At 33.5% G+C, this 12,278-nt stretch overlaps 2 protein-coding genes across 7 annotated transcripts; one reads left to right on the top strand and one right to left on the bottom strand.

The window, feature by feature from the left end:
- The first annotated feature begins 6,081 nt into the window (after positions 1–6,081).
- LOC136220366 (phosphate transporter PHO1 homolog 3-like) lies at positions 6,082–9,349 on the top strand. Of its 6 annotated transcripts, none has more exons than XM_066008186.1 (11): positions 6,082–6,607; positions 6,758–7,122; positions 7,203–7,274; positions 7,365–7,494; positions 7,558–7,678; positions 7,754–8,012; positions 8,096–8,200; positions 8,282–8,326; positions 8,420–8,848; positions 9,046–9,182; positions 9,253–9,349. In XM_066008186.1, exons 1-11 carry the CDS (start codon positions 6,082–6,084, stop codon positions 9,347–9,349), a joined length of 2,286 nt encoding a protein of 761 aa, XP_065864258.1. The 6 variants fall into 6 exon arrangements, with proteins under 6 accessions (XP_065864258.1, XP_065864254.1, XP_065864255.1 ...); XM_066008182.1 differs by having other exon boundaries at positions 6,082–6,679; positions 6,752–7,122; XM_066008183.1 differs by having other exon boundaries at positions 6,082–6,685.
- Positions 9,350–11,203: 1,854 nt separating this feature from the next.
- Positions 11,204–12,076, bottom strand: LOC136220299 (uncharacterized). Its single transcript, XM_066008107.1, has one exon. It carries the CDS (start codon positions 11,943–11,945, stop codon positions 11,424–11,426), a length of 522 nt encoding a protein of 173 aa, XP_065864179.1. The 5' UTR covers positions 11,946–12,076; the 3' UTR covers positions 11,204–11,423.
- Between the last annotated feature and the right edge of the window lie 202 nt (positions 12,077–12,278).

Here is a 12,278-nt window from a genome sequence, read left to right as displayed (position 1 = left end):
TTCAGAAGTCTCCACTGAGGATTGCTTTGAAAGGTATACTAGAGTTCCTCTATAACTCTTGTTCTAATTAAATTAATTTGTTATCATTAGTTACACTTAAAGGTTTAATATATTATGGATGTTAAATTTCATTTAACAATGTTTACTTCAGCGGTCTTTTGTCTTCCTACCTTTTTTAGGGTCATAAGAGCGATCCTGCACACATTGCACACATCAGAAAAAATGTGTCTATGTATCTATATATTTATTTAGATAAATATGTCATATGTCTATCTATCTATCTGTATTTTTTTTTGAAGGGATCTATCTATGTAAATTTCCTAGTATCAAAATAATTATTCATTAAATTTACCTCTCATACTTAAGCGTATATTAGTAAACTAGTTTTTGACCCGTGCGATGTACGGATTCATCATAATATATAAATATTAACAAAAATATAATTTAATAATTACAATTAATGATATAAAGGTGCTATATAAATTAAATAATATTATTTTATTTTCACATTTAATTTAAATATTTTTTGATAGATAAATATAATAATATAATTAAAAATTAATATATTATATTATATTTTTTATCAGTAAAAAAATGAAGTGACACATTAGCTCCATCGTTACTGTTTTATATTATATATAGATAGATATGCAGAAAATTAGAGAGATTTTAGGGATTAATTTAAATTATGTATAGATAGAGATATGGAGAGAATTAGAGAGATTTTAGGGATTAATTTAAATTATGTAGAACTTTTAGATATAGTACGGATAAAATAATCTTTTTATAAATAAATATAATAATATAACTAAAGTTAATATATTATATTTTTTATTATATTTTTTATCAGTAAAAAATGAGGAATTGACACCTCAGCTCAATCGTTACTGTTTTATATTATATATAGATTTTTTATCAGTAAAAAATGAGGAAGTGACACCTCAGCTCCATCGTTACTGTTTTATATTATGTAGAACTTTTAGATATAGTACGGATAAAATAATCTTTTTATAAATAAATATAATAACATAACTAAAGTTAATATATTATATTTTTTATTATATTTTTTATCAGTAAAAAATGAGGAATTGACACCTCAGCTCAATCGTTACTGTTTTTTTTTTTTTTGGTAAGAAAGGAAAGGAAAAAAACAAAACCAACCAAAAACCTACACCGGGATCAGTCTAGGAAGGCTGACTCCAATCCTATCCTCTAGGAGAGAAGGCAAAAGAAAAGAAGGAGGAACAGATAGGGTAGAAACACCTAACATTCTCCCATGCCCAGCAGCTGCTAAGCGATCCGCCACGCGGTTTTGCTCCCTAAAAATATGGGAGAAATTAAGATACTCAAAGGCAGGACGAAGCCTCAAAATAGCTTTGATGAGATTCTGGCTCTTCAGACAAACAACCTGGCTATCTGAAATCCTGTTAATAGCCTCCAGATTATCAGATTCCACCGAGAGCTTTTTAACACCCATGCGAATGACGAGTTTAATACCTGACAAGATACCCCAGAGCTCTGCAGAAAAGGAGGAGCCCGTCCCCAAGTTATGGGTAAACCCCACCATCCAATTGCCACCAGCATCCCGAAGAACTCCTCCAGCAGCAATTCTACCATTGCTAAGGCAGGAGCCATCAGTATTCAACTTAGCAAACCCTTCTCTAGGCTTACTCCAGCCAACTAGCAGGATCTCTTTATCCGGGGAGGGGCGAACAAGGGAATCTCTTTCAAAGCTTTTAGTAATAACAAAGAGCTTCTTCGAGAAGAAAAACAGTAAATCAGGAATAAGGACAGCCTTACCCGCAAATAATTCTTCATTCCTCCACTTCCAGATTTGGTGACAAGTAATAGCAAAGAGGATGGCACCGTGCTCCATGTTGGCCAGCAAGTTCCCCTTGGCTCCTTGAGAGAACCAGTCCCCTTCAGAAAAGGCCATGAAGGAAGGGAGGATGTGATGAGGGAGGATCCCTTCCCAGATCTTCTTACTATTTGGGCAATCCCTCAAGGCATGGCACAAGGTTTCCACATTGCCTCTGCATCTACTACAGGCACTAGACTCAGTCAAGTGCCTTCTGTGCCTATCCGCATTCGTAAGGAGCCTGTCTTTGATACCCAGCCAAAGGAAGCTCCTGATACGGTAAGGGATCTTGAGGGACCATATGGACTTCCAAATCTCCAAGGGAGGATCAGCCCTATTAGGGGTAAAAGCTTCATAGGCCGATTTACAAGAATAAGTACCATTATTCGTCAAGGCCCAACAATGTCTATCCTTATCCTCCTCTTGATTGCTAATCTTCACTCCTCTAATGTTTTATATTATATATTATATATAGATTTTTTATGAGTAAAAAATGAGGAAGTGACACCTCAGCTCCATCGTTACTGTTTTATATTATATATAGATTAACTAGTTAAGTTTAGTTATTCGTCTATTTTATGAAACGTCAAAAAGATGAATTGTTGCCTATATTCATAGGACGAGTTATATATATATATATATATATAGGACGTATGCCTATATTCTGTATGCAGATACTTTTATGTTTTTATCCATAGGACGGAGGGAGTATCTTATATTTTAATTAATATTTATAGTGTTTCATTTATAATTAATATACTTTAATATATTTCATAATATATGTTACAATTTTAAAAGGATAATTGTAAAACTTGGAGCACATATTAATTAGAAAACCATCAAGATTTAGGTGATGTGAGTGTCATATTTTTCGATCTTTGTGATGAAGTTTATCAAGTATCGTAAATGAGGATCATTGAACGTATTAATTATCTCGATTCGTGTGAAAAGTCTCGGTTAAACTCTTAACATTGAATCTTAAACTCTAAAAGTGGCCAACCAATTTATTCGACAACAGATTGGTCATTTCCAAATCCAAACCATCCTAATTCGAAAGCTAAAGTCAATCCACATATATTTAAATCCACTTTTGATTATCTTTCTTTTCTATTTAATTTTTAATTTTTGCAATCTCTATACACACTGTTTCTCTTTATGTTAGCTTTTCAAAGCAATTTGAATCACCTAAATCAAAATTGAAAATAGAGAAATACAGCTAAAATACCAAGGAACACACATGTTGAAAGTTGAGTGATAGTCCTACCATCGATCGGCGATTCTCCATAAGTTTATCTTCCTCCTAAATTCATCTCTTGTGATCTCATAAAAGTTGTACATTTTTGCCTTAACTTTCCAACACAATTTGAATCACCCAAAATAGAACTGAAACAATATGAGATATGTTAAAAATACTGAGGGAAGTGCATGTTGATGGGAAATTCGAATTTTAAGAGCGCTTGGTATAAATTGTGAAAGAAAAGAGAAGATTATTTGTTGTGAAAACCGTATGTAGATATTATTCTAAGTCCTAACTTTCTCTTTTAGTTTTATAGTTATAAAATCGATACATGTATTGGAAACACTCCTTGCTAATTACCATAATAACTCTCTCCCAATTTATGTAAGAGTTCTTTTCTACCCTTATCGTGATCTTTTAGAATTGCTCATTATTCAGAAGAAGAAAAATTAGAATACTCCTCGAGTATGTTACTCCTTAAAAAATATATAGATAAAAGAATTAATGCTACAATCGTTTCGTGTAGATATAATAAAAAAAATATAAATCTCTTTTTATAACTAAAGGATATTGTACTCCCAATGTATTATAAAATTTATGTTTGCTCGGGCTTTTTACTCCTATGCCACCATTCCAGGATCGAGTCGTTACATAAATGACATGATAATTATTGTCTAATGTGACATAATTCCTTAAGCTCACGTCCCACTTAATACTGATTGTGTCCCATGACTAAAGACATATATTTTTTTTTTTTTTGAAAGAAACAGTTAATATATTAAGTGCTTAAATATTTAACTTGTTTGATAACATCACTTAAAAATTTTAGTTAAATAAAAAAATCACTTATTACGAATATACTATTATTTCACAATATTTGACTTTTACATCAAATTTATTTATTTTGTGTTGTTTTTTTTTTTACTATTATGTCATAACATACAACCCTCTATTTTTTTATTATTGCTTAAAAATAATTATCCTCTATTCAAAAGTGAAATACTATATGATTGCAACACAACATTATATAACACATCAAATAACTTAAATTTTCAGAATATAAAATTATAAAAATACAGATTGATATGAGATAAAATAAGGGCTAATTACAAATCTAGCCCAATTAAGAGGGGTCATTTACATATCTAATCCACTTTGTTTCCATCTTACCAAATTAGACCATTTCATCCATTTTGGACAAAATTACCCTTAGTTCTATTGATCGATGGATCTGCTTCTGTTTCTTCTTTTTCCGCTTCATCATCATCATCATCATCATCATCATCATCATCTTCTTCTTCTTCTTCGGCTCATCTTCTTCGATTTTTGATATCAATCGTTAGCGATTTTTGAGATTTTTGAAGTATTATGTTCAATTTCCCGTAAAAATGGTATGTTTTTAGTCTATACGCCTGCTTTTTTCGCTGGTCTTGCCTCTTTCTTCATTTATAATGCTATCGTTTCAATTTTCTATATTTTCCACCATTTTCCTCCATTGTTGTCGCATTTATGACGAATTTCGCAGATGCGACAACTCTTGTCGCAGATGCGACAACTCTTGTCGCATTTGTGACGAACTGCGACAAATATTGTCGCATTTGTGACGAACTGCGACAAATATTGTCGCATTTGCGACGAAATGCGACAATAATGGAGAAAAATGGTGGAAAATTAAAAAAATTGAAACGATACCATTATAGATGAAGAAAGAGGCAAGACCAGCGAGAAAAGCAGACGTATAAGCTAAAAACATACCATTTCTACGGGAAATTGAATATAATACTTCAAAAATGGCTAACAATTGATATCAGAAATCGATCCATCGATTAATAGAACTAAGAGTAATTTTGTCCAAAGTGGATGAAATAATCTAATTTGATAAAATAGAAGCAAAGTGGGTTAGATATGTAAATGACCCCTCTTAATTGGGCTAGATTTGTAATTAGCCCATAAAATAATTGGGCCAACCAAACCAGTGAAAGGGACCATACTTATCAAGTTTAAAGGATTGTGGCACATACAAAGACTTGAATTGAAACTAGCTAAACATGTGAACCAATCAACGTTTCCGACCTCAAACTACAATCCTTTGAATACGTCGTATATTACGAAATGACATAAAGGGAAAGGAGTTCGAAGCCAATTAGAGATTTACACGTAAAAATATACATTACCGAATGCAATCAGGAGCTTACACGTGTAAAGTGTGAAACACTTTAAATATGTAATTATCTATAAATAATATTGGAAATAAAGCTTAAGGTACTTTTACTATTCATTTTCTCACTGAAGAGACGCGGAATTCAGTCCCTCCTAATTGTTTGCTATTGGATTGAGGTCATTTCAAAACTGATAGAAAATGTTACAACAATAATACAAGGACTGGACTAAAATTGGCCAAAGATTTTTTTAAAATTTTTGTGAAAGGACAAATATCATTTCTCTAAAGAAGAAAAACATTCCCGAATATAAATGTGAAAATAGTGTGTTAAAATAAATAATTTTTACTGTTGTTTTTAATTCAATTTACTTTCTTCTGGTTTCAGATTGTTTCCAGATCCACATTTCTACCACCGGAAAAATGATGGAATCAACATTGTCTCCCCCATTGACATTGTATGATCTTTTGTTTCTCTCTACTTTTTTAAATTAATTTCTTTATCTATTCCTTTTCAGGCAAACCCTATATATATATATATTCAAAGGTTCTTTTCAATTTGTCACATTTTCCTCTTCTGGTTAATCTTAACATTCATTTTCTGCATTTTGAAAGAATTCAATTTTATTTCTCATAAAATTTGATATTTTCTCTAGAGAATAAAAACAAAAAAACTTTTTTTTTGTTTGTAAGAATTTTGATTAGAAACAATGTATTATGTATGTGATATATATTGTAATGTATTAAACGGGTCGTGTCAAGGCGACGGTGGATGTCGAATGAGAAGCTGAATTGATCACTCATTTTGCTGCTACAAAACAAAAAAGAATGAAGTTTGGGAAAGAATTCAGGGCACAACTGGTGCCAGAATGGAAAGAAGCATACATGGATTATAATTTCTTAAAAACCCTTTTGAGAGAAATACAAAGATATAAGCCACCTCCAACAACAACAACAACATCATCATCTGGTGGTGGTTTGACAAGAAAGCTAACTTTGTACAGAGCTTTCAGTGGTTTGACAAGAAATTACACCCCAACTTCCTCTTCCTCTTCTTCTTCTTCTAATGACATGGAATGCCAAGCCATTTTGGTTAATAATGTGCACCGCGAGGGCTCCGAGAGCTTTGAAACTATTTTCCTAATGTCTTCTGATGAAGGTGGAGAGTATGAGCTTGTTTATTTCAAAAGACTTGATAATGAATTGAATAAGGTGAACAAGTTTTACAAGAAGAAAGCTGATGAAGTCATGAAAGAAGCTGATTTGTTGAATAAACAAATGGATGCTTTGATTGCTTTTAGAATCAAAGTTGAGAATCCCGACGGTTGGTCTGATAGAACTGCTGATATGACTCGTCTCGCTTCTGATGTCGCTGCTTCTACTGCTGCTTTGGCTGCTTCTACCCCTTTCGGGGCTCGAACAATGAGTAAGAGTTCGATTCATATGTTTTGTATTGTTTTTTTTTTTTTTTTGTTATTTAGAAGTTGTTGGTTTGTAGGAAGAGTTCATGTTATGGATGTGATCGAAGAAGATGAAAACTCAGATGAATTGAATTATGGTAAAAGAGATGACGACGATGATGATAATGATAGAAAGCCTAGTAAAAAGAAAGGAAATAAACCTGGTCAATTAGAGGTACTTGACCATGTGAAGATGAACAACACACGTGAAAGTCCTCGTTCCACCATTAAAGAATTCCTCAAAGTCGACCAGACGAATGAACTGAAATTCACAAAAGAAAATCTTCGGAGAGTAGAGGAGCAACTCAAGCTCGCTTTCATTGAATTTCACCACAAACTTCGCCTTCTCAAGAGTTTCAGTTTCTTGAATACCTTGGGATTTTCCAAAATCATGAAGAAGTATGATAAGGTAATTTAGTTTATAAACATATGATATATGTAGCTAAAACCCAGATCATTTTTATTCATCTGCTTCTTTTTTTGCTACAGATTACATCAAGAAATGCATCAAAACCATACATGAAATCAGTCGATAATTCCTACCTCGGTAACTCGGATGAAGTGAGCTATTCACTATCTAATCTCATCTTTCTCTTCAATTCCATACTTGCTTAAAACTAACAACAACACCTATATATGTACACATGACAGGTAAACAAACTCATGGAAAGGGTAGAAGCTACATTCATCAAGCATTTCGCAAATTCGAATCGTCGAAAGGGCATGAACATCTTGAGACCACTGGCCAAAATAGAAAGACACAGGACAACATTTGCAATGGGTAAAAAGCTGTCTTTAATTTGGTGTTTACTGCAATCAGTACATTAATCTGTTAATTTTCCAGGTTTCTTTTCGGGTTGCTGCTTCGCTCTGATATTAGACCTTTGTCTGATTATTCATTTTCAAAATCTCATGAATAAATCCGGAAGAGAAGTATATATGTCAACGATGTTTCCACTTTACAGGTAATCCTAAGAACAAAACCAATTCATATGGATGTTTGACAAAAATGACTTATAAATTGAAGTGGTCTCTTGCAGCTGTTTCGGATTCCTTGTCCTACACATGATTATGTTTGCTGCAAATATATATTTGTGGAGGAGATTCAGAGTGAATTATGCATTTATATTTGGTTTTCAACAAGGAAAGGAAATAGGATATAGAGAAGTTCTTCTTATCGCTTTCGGTATTGCAGTATTAGCACTGCTCTGTATTCTTGCTAATCTTGACATGGAAATGGACCCGAAAACCTTAGACTATCAGAAATATACCGAACTTCTACCTCTAATTTTGGTTATAGTAAGATTCTTCAACTAATCTAATCAATTTGTTTCTTCATCTAACTTAATGAAACTTATCATATTTGTTTTGTCCTGCTGAAGTTTCTACTTGTGCTACTGTTCCTTCCATTCAATGTCTTATTCCGCTCCAATCGCTTCTTCTTCCTTGTATGTGTCTTTCGTTGTATAGCTGCTCCCCTCTACAAGGTAAAATATACAAAACGACTCGGATGAAACTTTCAGATACCGGATTTAAATAACTTTAAAATAAGTTTGTTTGTTTTCCAGGTCAGACTCCCTGATTTCTTCTTGGCAGATCATCTAACTAGCGAGGTTAGCAACTGACCAGCAATAAATGCCATATTTAATATAAATTTGTTAATGTTTGATGCGATACTAACAACATAAAAAAATTGTTGGATACAGGTTCAATTGTTCAGAAGTCTGGAGTTCTATGTCTGCTACTATGGCTGGGGAGACTATAAAGTCAGAGAAAACAGCTGCAAAACAAATGTTGTATACAACATATTCTACTTCATTGTTGCTGTGATTCCATACTGGATTCGTCTACTTCAGTGCGCGCGACGGCTCGTTGAAGAGAAAGATGCACATCAAGGATACAATGGATTGAAATATTTGCTAACGATATTCGCAGTTGTCCTGCGGACAGCTTACAGCCTATACAAAGACGATAGTTGGGTAATATTTGTATGGATATTCTCAATAGCAGCAGCAAGCTTTAGTACATATTGGGATTTCGTAAACGATTGGGGACTTCTTCGGCCCCATTCCAAAAATCCCTGGCTCAGGGACAAACTCCTTGTTCCTTACAAATCTGTATATTTTCTAGCAATGGTTAGTAATGCAAATTCATCTAGTCTCTGAAGCTGTGTCTCGAGTTCTATACCTAGCTCAAGCAGAAAATCTTCTTAATTGGGAGAGGTTCTGATTAAACTCGAACTAATCAATCTCTCACAAAACAAAGTATATATCGTTTCATGTTATTTCAGTGTCTTTCTTATGAAACTAAAATGGTTGATATGCATATATAGGTATTGAATGTGTTGCTGAGATTTGCATGGCTGCAAACTGTTATGGGCTTGAAAATCTCTAGCTTGCACAAAGAAACAACCGTAGCTATTGTTGCTAGTCTTGAGATTATCCGTCGAGGAGTGTGGAGTTTCTTTAGGTAAAATCTGATTGTTAATGAAAATTTGAAGTTCGAAACAATGTTGATAACTGGAAATAATGTTGAACAGGTTGGAGAATGAGCATTTGAACAATGTTGGAAAATACCGTGCATTCAAGTCAGTTCCACTACCTTTCAACTATGATGAGGACGACAAAGACGAATAGAATAACCTTTCTTTTCATTACTAAGGTTTCAGGCAGCAGCAGGATATTAACTAATAGAGGAAAATTGTTTATCCTAGCAATCATGACCATGCACTCATATTTCCTATCTATGTTTATGTATGAATTTGAGAGAAGTATGGATAAATAGATCCATCTCTAAGCTCATATTAGGCAAATAATAGAAATATTTTTGATTTATATGTCTGGTAGTTCTAGTTTATGTTAGCTGTTAACTGGAAACTAACGCATAATAACCAAATTGCATAAAGTAGTTTCTAAGTTCATCATGTGTATAAATCTCATATAGAAGCCATTAACAATCCACAGAACTTACAAACATGAAGGATAAAAAATGAGAAAGATAACCTGTCTCTCTAACACTATGCCTAGAAGAGCTGAAGTAAAATGATATCATGGAGGTAGCAATCAGCCATCTTATTTCAGATTGATTTATTCTCATCCTCCATCAAATACACATCACCGAACAATATCAACAAGGAGATGTCTTAGCCTCAAGGGGGAAAAAGACTGAACTAAATGTTTATAAGCTGAGAAAACTGAACGATCTTTCATTCTGCCGAAAATGTAAGATATAGAAAGCATCCAAAAAAATATTACTGATAGGTTATCCTTCTTAGCTTTCTCATATTAACTATAGAAGTAGCAGGAGAACTATATCCAATGCCTCCTTGTATATTACAGAATTTTGTACTTGAATCAATCAATTTAAGAGTTAAACTATTTGTCCCTCTGCAACTATTCAATGGCCTGGAAAATTATGGATAATGAACGAAATGTTCTCTGTCTCACCTAGAAAACTAAACAGAAGACCTTAGCAGGGTCTTCAAGATCAAGCAGCTACTGTTATACTTATGCAATGGCATGTGACAAAAACATCAACAGAGCGCAAGCATAAAGTTATAAGAGATCAAGCAGCTACTGTTATACTTTAGCAGATCGTTCACATGATATCATGGGTACAGAAAACTCTAAACTAGAAGTATATATCTCTTTCATAATTCACCTTCTTTAGCACATCTTCTCGTCTATAAGTTAAATATTTAAAACATTGCCAGAAAAAATTGCTCTCCATATTTAGAACCAATGTCTTCATGCCTAGCGATAAGGTGAATTAACCTTTGTAAAACCAAATTCAACAAATAGAGACTTCCATACTAGTCTAAAACAACCCCGTATGTAACTTTTCATTCTAGTCTTAGCACATCTTATTATCTACTAATCAAATATATAAATATTGGGTCCAAATTGCTCTCCCTATTTAGAACCAACTGCTTCAGGCCTCAACTATTTGGTGAATGAACACCTTTGTGAACCATATTTGACATATATAAACCTTCATTCTAGATTTAAACAACCACATGGGGAAAAAATTGAGAAAGTAACAACAACAAGCACAATACAAAATCTCTTCATATGTAGCAGCTAGTATTCATTTAGAAGATCAAGTCAACAATGACAGAAGCTATGACTTTGATCTGGTTTCTTGAACTATTTGCTTCTTTATTTAGCAACTCTAGGCACAAATCTACTAATTCTCAGAACAATCTCCCCCAAATGAGTATTATCCAACTACTGAAATGGAATTTCTTCTACACTCTCAGCATTGTTCATTAGAAACTACATTCAATAGACTATCTAGAATAACAATATCAGAAAGAAATATCAATGCATTCTTATCCCATTGGCCAATGACCGCATAAATCAGATTAGTGAATGAAATCATAAACCATCAATTCTGATGTAAACATATCATCTGCAATCCATCAGATAAATCAACTACTACAAGCAGCTAGCTACAAATCTGATCGAAGTTATTACTTAAACATCATCCAGTAAAACAAGATAACCAGAACATAACAAGAACTGGCTGGCCAAAACCATAGTTATTAAGATTGTGGGAAACAAATAATCATTTATTTTCTGCAGTAATTATCTCATATAACCAGATATCCAAGTAAGAAATAAAATCCGAATTTCCTAATTTGCTCTATAATTTAATCAGCTGAAGTTAGAATAAATAAGCTGAATTTGCTTTCAAGAATCATCTAACCATCTAATTGTCGCTTTTTGAGTCTTTAGGATCCACAGCCTTCTCTTGATTCTCGACGGAATTTGGCTGTGATTCTTTTGAAGCCTTTTCCTTTTCCTTTTCCTTGTCCAATTCCTTCATGGCCTCCTCTTCTGCAGCCTTCTCTGCCCGCAAAATTGGCTCATAATATTCGGCATTAGCCTGCATACACTCCCTCAAAGCCGAAGTAACATCGAAACACTTGTTGACAATATTCTCCTCCTTATCCTCTGCCTCTTTGATGCAATTCTCCCAATCTATAAAAACATCTCTGCACCCACCTCCTTTCATGAACAAACAGAATCCGCACTCTCCCTCTTCTCCATCGTCTTCCTCACCCTCTTCTCCTTGAACAGTTTCCCCAGGATTTTTAGAGGTTTCATCTCCTTGATCTGATTCTTGCGCGCTTTGAGTTCCAAATGAGGAGCTTGCGGGTTCTTTCGACTTTTCATCATCTGGCGTCGTGTTTGTTGGTGATTCAGGGGTTTTGGGATCAGAAGAGATCATTGTAGGTTTGAATGAGTTGGAAGACGAATTTGATTTGTAAGAATGGATGCTAATTGGTGAGTTGGGTTTGTAAGAATCGGATGAAGAAAAGCCAGCGCCTTTAACAGATGGGAAGCTTTTAAAACCTCCTTAAAACCCTTGGACAAGGCATTTATTCTAGATAAATTTTATTCCAGAGATTACTAATCTAATTAATTATTTTACGCATAAAAAAATTTATATGGTAAATAAATTTTAAAATATTAGATGTCAAAATATTATCACATATAATGGATAACAGTAAATTTCTATATCAAAATTCACCAATTAAGATAATATAAGTCAAATGTGAAG

This window comes from Euphorbia lathyris, chromosome 2, assembly GCF_963576675.1.
Source record: "Euphorbia lathyris chromosome 2, ddEupLath1.1, whole genome shotgun sequence".
Lineage (NCBI taxonomy): Eukaryota > Viridiplantae > Streptophyta > Magnoliopsida > Malpighiales > Euphorbiaceae > Euphorbia > Euphorbia lathyris.
This window is presented reverse-complemented; position numbering and strand designations above follow the sequence as displayed.